General features: G+C 43.7%; 1 protein-coding gene across 1 annotated transcript in view; it reads left to right on the forward strand.

Moving 5' to 3' along the window:
- The window catches only part of LOC123991531 (steroid hormone receptor ERR2-like), a 96,663-nt gene that overhangs the window by 25,474 nt on the left and 55,228 nt on the right, over positions 1-15,961 (forward strand). Inside the window, exon 2 of the mRNA XM_046293150.1 lies at positions 5,129-5,556. Within this exon, the coding sequence (XP_046149106.1) occupies positions 5,142-5,556 (415 nt within the window). The 5' untranslated portion in view covers positions 5,129-5,141. The remainder of the gene's footprint in view (positions 1-5,128; positions 5,557-15,961) is intronic.

The following is a 15,961-nucleotide window of genomic DNA, read 5'->3' on the forward strand; positions in this document are numbered from 1 at the left end:
GAAAATAGAATAGACACAGCCTATTAGACACAGCCTATTAGACACAGCCTATTAGACACAGCCTGTTAATGCGTCCCAAATTGCCCACTATTCCCTTCATAGTGCACTACCTTAAACCCATGAGTCTTGGTATAAACCCATGGATCCTGGTATAAACCCATGGATCCTGGTATAAACCCACGGATCCTGGTATAAACCCATGGATCCTGGTATAAACCCATGGATCCTGGTATAAACCCACGGATCCTGGTATAAACCCATGGATCCTGGTATAAACCCATGGATCCTGGTATAAACCCATGGATCCTGGTATAAACCCATGGGTTCTGGTATCAACCCATGAATCCTGGTATAAACCCATGGATCCTGGTATAAACCCATGGATCCTGGTATAAACCCATGGGTTCTGGTATAAACCCATGAATCCTGGTATAAACCCATGGATCCTGGTATAAACCCACGGATCCTGGTATAAACCCATGGGTCCTGGTATCAACCCATGGATCCTGGTATAAACCCATGAATCCTGGTATAAACCCATGGATCCTGGTATAAACCCACTGATCCTGGTATAAACCCATGGATCCTGGTATAAACCCATGGATCCTGGTATAAACCCACGGATCCTGGTATAAACCCATGGATCCTGGTATAAACCCATGGGTTCTGGTATCAACCCATGAATCCTGGTATAAACCCATGGATCCTGGTATAAACCCACGGATCCTGGTATAAACCCATGGGTCCTGGTATCAACCCATGGGTCCTGGTATAAACCCATGAATCCTGGTATAAACCCATGGATCCTGGTATAAACCCATGGATCCTGGTATAAACCCGTGGGTCCTGGTATAAACCCATGGGTTCTGGTATCAACCCATGGGTCCTGGTATAAACCCATGGATCCTGGTATAAACCCATGGGTCCTGGTATAACCCCATGGGTCCTGGTATAAACCCATGGGTCCTGGTATAAACCCATGGATCCTGGTATAAACCCATGGGTCCTGGTATAAACCCATGGATCCTGGTGTAAACCCGTGGGTCCTGGTATAAACCCATGGGTTCTGGTATCAACCCATGGATCCTGGTATAAACCCATGAATCCTGGTATAAACCCATGGATCCTGGTATAAACCCATGGATCCTGGTATAAACCCATGGATCCTGGTATAAACCCGTGGGTCCTGGTATAAACCCATGGGTTCTGGTATCAACCCATGGGTCCTGGTATAAACCCATGGATCCTGGTATAAACCCATGGGTCCTGGTATAACCCCATGGGTCCTGGTATAAACCCATGGATCCTGGTATAAACCCATGAATCCTGGTATAAACCCATGGATCCTGGTATAAACCCATGGATCCTAGTATAAACCCGTGGGTCCTGGTATAAACCCATGGGTTCTGGTATCAACCCATGGGTCCTGGTATAAACCCATGGATCCTGGTATAAACCCATGGGTCCTGGTATAACCCCATGGGTCCTGGTATAAACCCATGGGTCCTGGTATAAACCCATGGATCCTGGTATAAACCCATGGGTCCTGGTATAAACCCATGGATCCTGGTGTAAAGCCATGGGTCCTGTCTGTGGGTTGCCCGAGTGGTGCAGCGGTCTAAGGCACTGCATCTCAGTGCTGGAGGCGTCTCTACAGACACCCTGGTTCGATTCCAGGCTGTATCACAACCGGCCGTGATTGGGAGCCCCGTAGGGCGGCGCACAATTGGCCCAGTGTCATCCGGGTTTGGCCGGAGTAGGCCGTCATTATAAACCAGAATTTGTTCTTAAACTCACGTGCCTAGTTAAACAAAGGTTACATTAAAGTAATAATCAAGTAGTCCACTATAGGGAATAGGGGGCCATTTGGCACCCGTCCTTTGTTGAATGCAGCCCAACAGAACATATCCCATATCTCCATCCCCATCTAAATGATATTAACCGTCTGGTCTGACTAATTATGTTAACCGTCTGGTCTGACTGATTAAAAATGCATAAGAAATGTCTGGGAAAATGAGAGTAGGGTTTAGGTCTGAAAGCCGGAAGGAAGGAAGGGAGAGGGTCGATACATGGCTGGGTGGGTGTGTGTGTGTGTGTGTGTGTGTGTGTGTGTGTGTGTGTGTGTGTGTGTGTGTGTGTGTGTGTGTGTGTGTGTGTGTGTGTGTGTGTGTGTGTGTGTGTGTGTGTGTGTGTGTGTGTGTGTGTGTAGCGTAGTGTCTATCTCATTCCAGCAGTTAGGACAGAGGGCTAAGATTGTCCCTGCCTGATTCTAAAAACTGCATATGTACATATTCACATATTTGCCATATATATTTATATATTTGCTGTACATATTCATATATTTGCCATACATATTCATATATTTGCCGTATATATTAATATATTTGCCATATATATTTATATATTTGCTGTACATATTCATATATTTGCCATATATATTTATATATTTATATATTTGCCATATATATGTATATATTTGCCGTATATATTCTTATATTTGCGGTATATATTTATATATTCATATATTTGCCGTATATATTCATATATTTGCCATATATATTCATATATTTGCCATATATATTCATATATTTGCCGTATATATTCATATATTTGCCGTATATATTTGCCGTATATATGCATATATTTGCAGTATATATTCATATATTTGCCGTATATATTTATATATTTGCTGTATCTATTCATATATTTGCCGTATATATTCATATATTTGCCGTATATATTCATATATTTGCCATATATATGTATATATTTGCTGTATATATTCTTATATTTGCGGTCTATATTTATATATTCATATATTTGCTGTATATATTCATATATTTGCCATATATATTCATATATTTGCCATATATATTTATATATTTACCGTATATATTCATATATTTGCCATATATATATATATATTTGCCGTATATATTCATATATTTGCCACATATATTTATATATTTGCTGTACATATTCATATATTTGCCCTTTATATATTTGCTATACATATTCATATATTTGCCATATATATCAATATATTTGCTGTATATATCTATATATTTGCCGTATATATCAATATATTTGCCGTATATATCTATATATTTGCCGTATATATTTATATATTCATATATTTGCCGTATATATTCATATATTTGCCATATATATATACATATTTGCCGTATATATCTATATATTTGCTGTATATATTCATATATTTGCCATATATATCTATATATTTGCCATACATAGTTATTTTTATAGTTTTGTATAGACTCTAGGTTGATGTAACAGAAATACAGCTCATTTTATAATCTGTCTATTTCGCAAAATCTTAATGAGAACTTCAATTTAGTTGACAATCCTCGACTTTCATCCGTCTGGCTGGGGTTGGGGCATTCCAATGCCATCAGACACACATAACTGCACCACCTATCACACTTTCACAAAATGCTGGAAGACATGGCTAAAGGTCAGTCAGATTTGTGATCATAATCCCTAGCTGTGTGTTGCCGCTTTCCATGTTGTCTGTTGTCTGTAGCTAGTAGTGTGGAAACACTTTGTTGCTTTTCTGAATTTTATCTTGCTGCTTTTTGTTCTATGTTGCTCTGTCTGTATGCTACGTCTTGCTTGTTCTATGTTGCTCTGTCTGTATGCTACGTCTTGCTTGTTCTATGTTGCTCTGTCTGTATGCTACGTCTTACTTGTTCTATGTTGCTCTGTCTGTATGCTACGTCTTACTTGTTCTATGTTGCTCTGTCTGTATGCTACGTCTTACTTGTTCTATGTTTCTACTGTCTATATTGTAATTGTCTTTTGTTCTATGTTGCTCTGTCTGCTATGCTAAAACCAGCACTTTTTGAAACTTGTTCTATGTTGCTCTGTCCCTGTAAAAATAAAATAAACTCAAACTCTTGCTTGACTACAGATGCACTGTCAGACACACAGACACACAGACACACAGCTTGTTCTATGTTGCTCTGTCAGACACACAGACAGACAGACACACCCTTGTTCTATGTTGCTCTGTCTCCTTATGGTAACGCACCTTGTTTTGTCCCAGGACTATTGCTCTGTCGGGTCATAATATATTATGTATTACTTGTTATTATATTGCTCTGTCTATTATTATTATTCTTGCTTGTCCTATGTTGCTCTGTATTATTATATGTCTTATATTGTTCTATGTTGCTCTGTCTGTATATATTATTACTTGTTCTATATTGCTATTGTCTATATATATATCTTACTTGTTCTATGTTTCTATTGTCTATATTGTAATTGTTTTATTAATAACCTGCTCAGGGACTGTTGTTGAAAATTATTATATGGCTAAAATTATCATTTTACTGTAAACGTTGATTAATTATTACTGTCCCTGTATAAAATAAAATAAACTCAAACTCAATGCACACACAGATACACAGACACACAGATACACAGACATTACAGATACACAGACATTACAGATTATACAGACATACAGACATTACATTACACAGACACACAGACACACAGACACACAGACACACAGACACACAGACACACAGACACATTATTCTTATATGTTCCCTCATCTCCTTGTGGTAACTTATTATATGTTTTATCCAACCAGGACTATTGATGGAGATCGGGTCATAATATATTATGTATATATATATTATTATTATTATTATATGTATATATATATTATTATTATTATTATATGTATATATATATTATAATAGCCGTGATTCTGCGCATGCTGACAGCAACTTGTTTTGAGTTTCATTCACTTTATTTTATTTCCATTGAGTTAACATCACAGACATGAGAAGTAAATCCCTCTTATTTAGAAAGATATAAGGACTAAAAAAGGTCAGCTGGAGGTCAGGAGACGGTCCCCGGGAGGTCAGAGGTCAGGAGACGGTAAAGGAGAACGGTAAAGGTGCACACTCAGAAAGGACAGTTCAAAGGATCCCATACAGTCTCATGTCACTGTAGGTCTCACTATCTGTCACTTTCTTAGACAGTTCTTTTGCACAATACTGGTAGAACTGGGTGGTACACAATCATTTCAAAACATTCAAATAAAGATAAAGATTATATACAGTTATCTTCTCCTCTATTTCCTGTGTTCCTATAGGTTGCTGAGCAGGATGCCCTCTGACCTCCAGGAGCGTCACCTGACCTCCAGCTGCGGCTCCTATATCAAGATTGAGCCCTCCTCCCCCTCCTCCTCATTGGTTGACACCATCAGCCACCACAGCCCCTCGGCCAATAGCGACGTCAGCGGCAGTCACATCAACGTAAACAACCTCAACGGACGCTCGCACGTCCTCGACTCCCCACCCATGTTCAACCCGGGCATGCTGGGAGGGGGCGGAGCCTGTCTCCGGAGGTATGACGACTGCGGAGAGGGCGTGGCGGATGATTCTCCAATCAAGTGCGAGTATATGTTGAATGCAATACCGAAGAGGCTGTGTCTGGTGTGTGGGGATATCGCATCAGGTTACCACTATGGGGTCGCCTCCTGCGAGGCCTGCAAGGCCTTCTTCAAAAGGACCATACAAGGTATAGTACCACTCACTCCCTCCTTCACTCACTCACAGCGGTTCACCTCTCATGTACCTATCTGTTGAGGCCCCAGTACATTAACTGTTGGATGATCCTATGTGGTCCCTATGTGACTCAGTTGAGAGTTGCCAGGGTTACAGTCACAGATATACTAAACCTGTCGACAGTTGCCAGGGTTACAGTCACTGATATACTAAACCTGTCGACAGTTGCCAGGGTTACAGTCACAGATATACTAAACCTGTCGACAGTTGCCAGGGTTACAGTCACTGATATACTAAACCTGTAGACAGTTACCAGGGTTACAGTCACAGATATACTAAACCTGTTGACAGTTGCCAGGGTTACAGTCACAGATATACTAAACCAGTTGAGAGTTGCCAGGGTTACAGTCACAGATATACTAAATCAGTTGAGAGTTTCCAGGGTTACAGTCACAGATATACTAAACCAGTTGAGAGTTGCCAGGGTTACAGTCACAGATATACTAAACCAGTTGAGAGTTGCCAGGGTTACAGTCACAGATATACTAAACCAGTTGAGAGTTTCCAGGGTTACAGTCACAGATATACTAAACCAGATGAGAGTTGCCAGGGTTACAGTCACAGATATACTAAACCAGTTGAGAGTTGCCAGGGTTACAGTCACAGATATAATAAACCTGTTGACAGTTGTCAGGGTTACAGTCACAGATATACTAAACCAGTTGACAGTTGCCAGGGTTACAGTCACAGATATACTAAACCAGTTGAGAGTTGCCAGGGTTACAGTCACAGATATACTAAACCAGATTACAGTTGCCAGGGTTACAGTCACAGATATACTAAACGAGTTGACAGTTGCCAGGGTTACAGTCACAGATATACTAAACATGTTGACAGTTGCCAGGGTTACAGTCACAGATATACTAAACCTGTTGACAGTTGCCAGGGTTACAGTCACAGATATACTAAACCAGTTGAGAGTTGCCAGGGTTACAGTCACAGATATACTAAACCAGTTGAGAGTTTCCAGGGTTACAGTCACAGATATACTAAACCAGATTACAGTTGCCAGGGTTACAGTCACAGATATACTAAACCAGTTGAGAGTTGCCAGGGTTACAGTCACAGATATAATAAACCTGTTGACAGTTGTCAGGGTTACAGTCACAGATATACTAAACCAGTTGACAGTTGCCAGGGTTACAGTCACAGATATACTAAACCAGTTGACAGTTGCCAGGGTTACAGTCACAGATATACTAAACCAGTTGAGAGTTGCCAGGGTTACAAAACCAGTTGCTTTGGATAAAAGTGTCTGCTAAATGCCATTTTTATTTCTATTTTTTTTTAGTCAGCAGACGCTCTAATCCAGAGCAACATACAAGTAAGTAAAACGACGTCATATCATGAACATTACAAGTTTTAAAACTTTCAACCCCCCCAAAAAGACGTTGCTAAGGCCATAATCAAATATCAGGTACATTACAATCTTCTGCTCCGTTCCATTGGTCCCATTTTATTTGGATGGTCCGCGTTGTCCATTTGTAGATGCTCTACTGGCTCAAATTAAGATCCTACGTCTGTCGTTGAAATGTTACTGATGGTCTGTAATAGTCTGTAGAGCATTTACACATGGGACTATCCATATAACAGAGGTAACAGGCCCGTGTTGCCCCAATGACGTGTGTAGAGTTAGGGAAGTCATACCGTGTTGTAGTGAGTATTCATGTTTACCCAACTTTAAATACACTGGGAATGATGTTGACGTTAGCTTTGTGTATATGTGTGTGTGTGTGTTAGTTTATTGTTCACCCACCTGCAATTGCTAATAACCCATCCCAACCGCCTGACTATATGTGTAACGCTCGTCATTGGAAGGAGTAGACAAAGGTGCAGCGTCGTAGGCGTACATCTTTCTTTTATTGAGGCTCTGGACTGCCGACCATCACTGGAGGCTCGGACTGCCGACCATCACTGGAGGCTCGGACTGCCGACCGTCGCTGGAGACTCTGGACTGCAGACCGTCGCTGGAGACTCCGGACCTTGGATCGTCTCTGCAGGCTCCGGGCCATGGATCGTCACTGGAGGCTCCGGGCCATGGATCTTTACTGGAGGCTCTGTGCCATGGATCACCACTGGAGGCTTTGGGCCATGGAACATCACTGGAGGCTTCGGGCCATGGATCGTCACTGGAGGCTCCATGCTATGGATCTTTACTGGAGGCTCCGGGCCATGGATCGACACGGGAGGCTTTGGGCCATGGAACATCACTGGAGGCTTCGTGCGTGGAGCAGTCACAGGACATACCAGGCTGGAGACACGCACTGGAGGCCGGGTGCCAGGAGCTGGCACAGGATATCCTGGACCGAGGAGACTCACTGGAGACCAGGCGCGCTGAGCCGGTACAGGATATCCTGGACCGAGGAGGCTCACTGGAGACCAGGTGCGCTGAGCCGGCGTAGGATATCCTGGACCGAAGAGGCTCACTGGAGACCAGGCGCGCTGAGCCGACACCATCCGACCTGGACAGATGCCCACTTTCGCACGGCAAGTGTGGGGAGCTGGCACAGCACACACCGGACTGTGGATGTGTACTGGAGACCGCAAAACATGGTGCTGCCCGTATCACCACAAAACATGGTGCCTGCCTGACCACACGCTCCCCATGGGGAGTTGGCTCTGGTACAACCCCTGGCTCCGCCAACCACCCCGTGGTTGCGAACCCCGGAGTCTCCTCCCACATCCAGGAGGTGCTCCACTCCCTTCTCTCCCGTGCCCCTGCCACTCCTGGCCACGCTGCTTGGTCCGTTTGTGGTGGGATCTTCTGTAACGCTCGTCGTTGGAAGGAGGCGACCAACGTGCAGCGTGGTAGGCGTACATCTTTCTTTTATTGATGACACTGAAAAACAACAAATACAAACCAAAACGCACTGTAGGGCTGGAAAGCAACTATACAAAAACAAGATCCCACAAACTAAGGTGGGAAAAACGTTGCCTAAGTATGAGCCCCATTCAGAGACAACGATAGACAGCTGCCTCTGATTGGGAACCATACACAGCCAACAAAGAAATAGACAACATAGATTGCCCACTGTAGTCACACCCTGACTTAACCAAATAGAGAATTAAAATATCTCTTAAGGTCAGGGTGTGACAATATGTGACAAAGTGAAAATCTGAGGCTCGTACTCGACCCTGACCTGCTAATATAGAACATGAGCTGAGCGTGCACAGTTATGAACTTGAAAAGTTATTAATAAACAAATTAGGCACATTTGGGCAGTCTTGATACAAAACTTTGAACAGAAAGGCAATGGTTCATTGGATCAGTCTAAAACTTTGAACATACACTGCTGCCATCTTGTGGCCAAAATCTAAATTGCACCTGGGCTAGAATAATACATTATGACCATGCTCTTACACCTCAAAGGTGATAAAAAAAATGCATGTTTTTTTCATTGTATTATCTTTTACCAGATCTAATGTGTTATATTCTCCAACATTAATTTCACATTTCCACAAACTTCAAAGTGTTTCCTTTCAAATGGTATCATGAATATGCATATGTTTGCTTCAAGTCCTGAGCAACAGGCAGTTAAATTTGGGTGTGTCATATTTTGGCGAAAATTTAAATAAATAAAAAATCCTTAAGAGGAAAGAAAATCTCTAAAAAAACTTTCTATCGCTGGATTCAAACTTGCAACCTTTGGTATCAGAGGCAGATTGTCACGCCTTGGTCATTGTATTTTGTGTTTTTGTTAATTGTTTGGGTAGGCCAGGGTGTGACATGGGTTTATATGTTGTATTCGTTATTGGGGTTTGTATTATTTGGGATTGCGGCTGATTAGGGGTGTGTCTAGTTAGGCTTGGCTGCCTGAGGCGATTCTCAATCAGAGTCAGGTGCTTGTCGTTGTCTCTGATTGAGAACCGTATTTAGACAGCCTGACTTTCGCTTTGTATTTTGTGGGTGTTTGTTCCTGTCTCTGTGTTGTAGTCACCAGATAGGCTGTAATTAGTTTCACGTTCCGTTCTGTTGTTTTTGTATTTCAGTTATTTCATGTACCGCTATTCTGTTCATTAAAGTCATGAGTAACCTACACGCTGCATTTCGGTCTGACTTTCTTCATTCAACAGACGAACGCCGTTACACAGATGCTTATCTTCACACACAAGATATGTCACATTTTAGAAAGATCAATTATGGAAGTGGGCGGTGTTCAGCCATAATTTTAACTTTGTGGCTGTGTTAACAAGTGACGACCAGGGAGAATGCTTTTGCAAGCAAAGGACGTAGCCTGATGACGAAATGCTTTACTCAGTGAGGTCACTCCTATAGAATTATACTGTATGGTCACTCCCACAGAGGCCAAATCTGAAGGGTTGATATCCTAGGCTTATATGTGCTGTGTGTTCAATAGCCTGTTGATGACGTTACACCAAGAAACACTTACCTTGATTAAAGCCCCCAACATCAGGAAATGTAAAGTGGCTTTCTTCTGGAACCAAGTTACAGCTTCCTCAGTACATAAACACCCACACAACAATATAACAAGTCATACTGTGGGGTGTTGGACCCAGTCAGGTCTTTATATAACAAGTCATACTGTGGGGTGTTGGACCCAGTCAGCTCTTTATATAACAAGTCATACTGTGGGGTGCTGGACCCAGTCAGGTCTTTATATAACAAGTCATACTGTGGGGTGTTGGACCCAGTCAGGTCTTTATGTAACAAGTCATACTGTGGGGTGTTGGACCCAGTCAGGTCTTTATATGACAATATAACAAGTCATACTGTGGGGTGTTGGACCCAGTCAGGTCTTTATGTAACAAGTCATACTGTGGGGTGTTGGACCCAGTCAGGTCTCTATATAACAATATAACAAGTCATACTGTGGGGTGTTGGACCCAGTCAGGTCTCTATATAACAATATAACAAGTCATACTGTGGGGTGTTGGACCCAGTCAGGTCTTTATATAACAAGTCATACTGTGGGGTGTTGGACCCAGTCAGGTCTTTATATAACAATATAACAAGTCATACTGTGGGGTGTTGGACCCAGTCAGGTCTTTATATAACAATATAACAAGTCATACTGTGGGGTGCTGGACCCAGTCAGGTCTTTATATAACAAGTCATACTGTGGGGTGTTGGACCCAGTCAGGTCTTTATATAACAAGTCATACTGTGGGGTGTTGGACCCAGTCAGGTCTCTATATAACAAGTCATACTGTGGGGTGTTGGACCCAGTCAGGTCTTTATATAACAAGTCATACTGTGGGGTGTTGGACCCAGTCAGGTCTTTATATAACAATATAACAAGTCATACTGTGGGGTGCTGGACCCAGTCAGGTCTCTATATAACAAGTCATACTGTGGGGTGCTGGACCCAGTCAGGTCTCTATATAACAAGTCATACTGTGGGGTGCTGGACCCAGGTCTTTGACACCTTCACCCACTCCTCCGCTGAAAGATCAGCCACAAAATGTTGGCACCATTGTAGTAGGTTGTAATCAAGCCCTGGTCTTCAGCATGGGAACAGAAGAGGACGACGTGGCGAGGTCGTCTCAGGTTGCACTACTGAAGACCACCAGCGGTCCTCCTCTCTCCTCTGTGGCATTGAGTTGCCCATCACCAGTCCCTCCTTACTGCCTTTCCGCTTCTTCTCTGCTTCGTCTTAATGGAACTCATCTGTCTGATACCATAGGAGGCTCAGTCAATAATAATCAGCATTGATGGGCCACTGTGAATAAAAACCTGGCTGTTCAGTGGGTGGGGGTGGGGGTGGGGAGGTAGTGTGTGTGGGTGAGTGGGAAATCAGGGGTGGTCAGTTAGGACACTAAGGCAATAACAATACCAGAGAGAGAGACTGAGAGAGAGAGAGAGAGAGAGTCTTAATGGAACTCATCTGTCTGATACCAGAGGAGGCTCAGTCAATAATAATCAGAGATTGATGGGAGAGAGATGAAAAAAAACCTGGCTGAAAGAGTGGGTGGGAAAGAGAGGGAGATGAGGAAAGAGAGGGAGATGAGTAGCGAGAGAGAGAGAAAGATACATTCTTGGCACTGGTTGAAAGGAGAGGCCCTCCTTCCTAATGGATTGGTGGTAGGGATGGTGGAGGACAAGGAGAGGTCCAGCCAGAGTGGGGATGAGAAGGTGGAGCACAGCATTGCATAATAATACATCAACATTTAGAGGAAGAGAAGAGAGGTTAAGGAAGGGTAGAAGAGTGCCGGAGAGAGAAGAACGTCCTCTGAGGGGATAAAAAGGTGGACAGGAGAGCTGATTAAAGTAAGGGGGTACTATAACCTTATGAAATAACCTGATACATTAAGGGGATATGTGAGGATACTCTGTTAGATTTCATGCTAACGTGATGTTTTATGGACAGGGTCAGAATGGACCTGTTTTTCCCTGCATCAGCTTACTGTTACAATAGGTTTAAATTATGGAATTATTACTACTGAAATGGTATTATTATAACTACAATTATGACATTATTACTACAGTTACGACATTGTTACTATGGTTACGGCATTATTACTATGTTACGACATTATTACTACGGTTACGACATTATTACTATGGTTATGACATGATTACAACAGTTTGACATTATCACTACGGTTACAAAATTATTACTATGGTTACGACATTATTACAACACTTTGACAATATTACTATGGTTACGACATTATTATTACAGTTATGCCATCATTATTACTACTGAACAGACAGTATCATTGCCTCATTTTGACATTATAACTATGGTTACAACATTATTACAACAGTTTTTCATTATTCCTGCAGTTTGACATTATTACTACAGTTGTGACATTATTACTACAGTTATGACATTATTACTATGGTTACAACATTATTACTACGGTTACAACATTATTACTATGGTTACAACATTATTACCACGGTTACAACATTATTACTACAGTTTAACATTATTACTATGGTCACAACATTATTACAACAGTTTAACATTATTACTACGGTTACAACATTATAACTATGGTTACAACATTATTACCACGGTTACAACATTATTACTACAGTTTAACATTATTACTACATTTACAACATTATTACAACAATGTGACATTATTACTACAGTTACAACATTATTACAACAATTTGACATTATTACTACAGTTACAACATTATTAGTACAGTTTAACATTATTACTACAGTTACAACATTATTACAACAGTTACAACATTATTACAACAATTTGACATGATTATTATATCAGTTTCAAGTTTCAAGTTGTTAATGCTACAAGTATAGTGAAATGTCTTTCTTGCCAACTCCTAAACTAAACTAATATCATTGATTCATTGAACTAACGACATTGTCCTTACAGTTATGACAGTTGCATCAAGTTTCAGTGCCTACGAATGACTTAGGAAAGTCATAAACAACACCGGTCAGAAATATGTATTACACTAGATCAAGGTCGACAAGTGTTGAATCAAGCGTGCTATAGAGCTGGGCTTTGGGAGAAAACGTACAGTCATGCATTTCTTCAGGAACTAACTCTAGATCGTTCTTTACTAACCCCAAACGTCACGGCATAAAGGTTGTACCAACATCCTGGCGTCGAGCCACAGCCCCGACACAACACACACACACACACACACGCACGCACGCACGCACGCACGCACGCACGCACACACACACACACACACACACGCACGCACGCACGCACGCACGCACGCACGCACGCACAACACACACACACACACACACACACACACACACACACACACACACACACACACACACACACACACACACACACACACACACACACACACACACACACACACACACACACACACAGCACCTGGCTCTTGTCATTAAATGCATCTTTAGTGTTGCAGAACGTAATTTAAAAAACGTTTAATCAACAGGGATTATTCCTGGTCTTTGAGGAGAGTTTAGTCATTGACTGTTTCTGTCTGAATGTAAAAGGTCATGTGTTTTTTACACAGAGTACATATTCATCCTTCCACTGGAATTCTCAATGCACAAGAAGGAAGTAAACAGCAGGCCTCATCCGTCTGTTACCGCGGATAGGTCTGGTCTCCTGGATGTTTAGGGAGGGTGCATGATTACAATGCAGTGAATTATTCTCCAATGAAACTGCAGAGAGAGACGGACTTGAATAATGCATCGAGTGGCTTCGCTACATGACAGGTTACAGACGGGCCCTTTAGACTGGCAACAATAACAATAGGTCTGGTCTGGTCTGAATCTGGGTCTGGTCTGGATCTGGGTCTGGTCTGGATCTGGGTCTGGGTCTGGGTCTGGGTCTGGTCTGGAACTGGGTCTGCTCTGGGTCTGGTCTGGGTCTGGGTCTGGTCTGGCCTGGGTCTGGTCTGGTCTGGGTCTAGTCTAGGTCTGGTCTAGGTCTGGTCTGGTCTGGTCTGAATCTAGTCTGGTCTGGTCTGGATCTGGGTCTGGTCTGGATCTGGGTCTGGGTCTGGGTCTGGGTCTGGTCTGGATCTGGGTCTGGGTCTGGGTCTGGGTCTGGGTCTGGGTCTGGTCTGGATCTGGGTCTGGGTCTGGGTCTGGTCTGGTCTGGGCCTGGTCTGGATCTGGGTCTGGGTCTGGGTCTGGTCTGGATCTGGTTCTGGTCTGGGTCTGGTCTGGGTCTAGTCTGGCCTGGATCTGGGTCTGGCCTCGGTCTGGTCTGGTCTGGTCTGGTCTGGTCTGGTCTGGTCTGGGTCTGGTCTGGGTATGGGTCTGGGTCTAGTCTGGGTCTGGTCTTGATGTGGCCTGAATCTGGTCTTGTCTGAATCTGGTCTGGTCTATTCTGGGTCTGGTCTGGGTCTGGATCTGGGTCTGGCCTGGGTCTGGATCTGGGTCTGGTCTGGCCTGGGTCTGGTCTGGTCTGGTCTGGGTCTAGTCTAGGTCTGGTCTAGGTCTGGTCTGGTCTGGTCTGAATCTAGTCTGGTCTGGTCTGGATCTGGTCTTGATGTGGCCTGAATCTGGTCTTGTCTATTCTGGGTCTGGTCTGGGTCTGGGTCTGGTCTGGGTCTGGGTCAGGTCTGGGTCTGGTCTGGGTCTGGTCTGGCCTGGGTCTGGTCTGGTCTGGGTCTGGGTCTGGGTCTGGGTCTGGGTCTGGGTCTGGGTCTGGGTCTGGTCTGGGTCTGGGTCTGGGTCTGGGTCTGGGTCTGGGTCTGGGTCTGGGTCTGGGTCTGGGTCTAGGTCTGGTCTGGTCTGGATCTGGGTCTGGTCTGGTCTGGATCTGGGTCTGGGTCTGGGTCTGGGTCTGGATCTGGGTCTGGGTCTGGTCTGGATCTGGATCTGGGTCTGGGTCTGGATCTGGGTCTGGGTCTGGGTCTGGATCTGGGTCTGGGTCTGGGTCTGGTCTGTGTCTAGTCTAGCCTGGGTCTGGTCTGGATCTGGTCTGGGTCTGGGTCTGGATCTGGTCTGGGTCTGGGTCTGGGTCTGGGTCAGGTCTGGATCTGGGTCTGGGTCTATTCAGGGTCTGGGTCTGGGTCTGGGTCTAGTCTTGGTCTGGGTCTGGGTCTGGTCTGGGTCTGGGTCTGTTCTGAATCTAGTCTGGTCTGGTCTGGGTCTGGTCTGGCCTGAGTCTGGTCTGAGTCTAGTCTAGGTCTGGTCTAGGTCTGGTCTGGATCTGGTCTGAATCTAGTCTGGTCTGGTCTGGGTCTGGTCTGGGTCTGGTCTGGCCTGGGTCTGGTCTGGTCTGGGTCTGGATCTGGTCTGAATCTGGATCTGGTCTGGTCTGGGTCTGGTCTGGGTCTGGTCTGGGTCTGGTCTGGGTCTGGGTCTGGTCTGGGTCTGTTCTGAATCTAGTCTGGTCTGGTCTGGGTCTGGGTCTGGATCTGGTCTGAATCTGGTCTGGCCTATTCTGGATCTGGTCTGGGTCTGGGTCTGAGTCTGGGTCTGGGTCTGGGTTTGGGTCTGGTCTGGTCTGTCTTTCTTGAAATGGCAGCTGCCTGAAATCTACAGCATGTACTCAGTTTGTTTTTTAGGCAACTGCTACTATTGCAATGGAAAGAGAGATCATCAACTGCTACTATTGCAATGGAAAGAGAGATCATCAACTGCTACTATTGTAATGGAAAGAGAGATCATCAACTGCTACTATTGTAATGGAAAGAGAGATCATCAACTGCTACTATTGCAATGGAAAGAGAGCTCATCAACTGCTAATTTTGCAACAGAAAGAGAGATCATCAACTGCTACTATTGCAATGGAAAGAGATATCATCAACTGCTACTATTGTAATGGAAAGAGAGATCATCAACTGCTACTATTGCAATGGAAAGAGAGATCATCAACTGCTACTATTGCAATGGAAAGTGAGATCATCAACTGCTACTATTGCAATGGAAAGAGAGCTCATCAACTGCTACTATTGCAGTGGAAAGAGA

This window comes from Oncorhynchus gorbuscha, linkage group LG12 (genome assembly GCF_021184085.1).
Source record: "Oncorhynchus gorbuscha isolate QuinsamMale2020 ecotype Even-year linkage group LG12, OgorEven_v1.0, whole genome shotgun sequence".
NCBI classification, from domain to species: domain Eukaryota; kingdom Metazoa; phylum Chordata; class Actinopteri; order Salmoniformes; family Salmonidae; genus Oncorhynchus; species Oncorhynchus gorbuscha.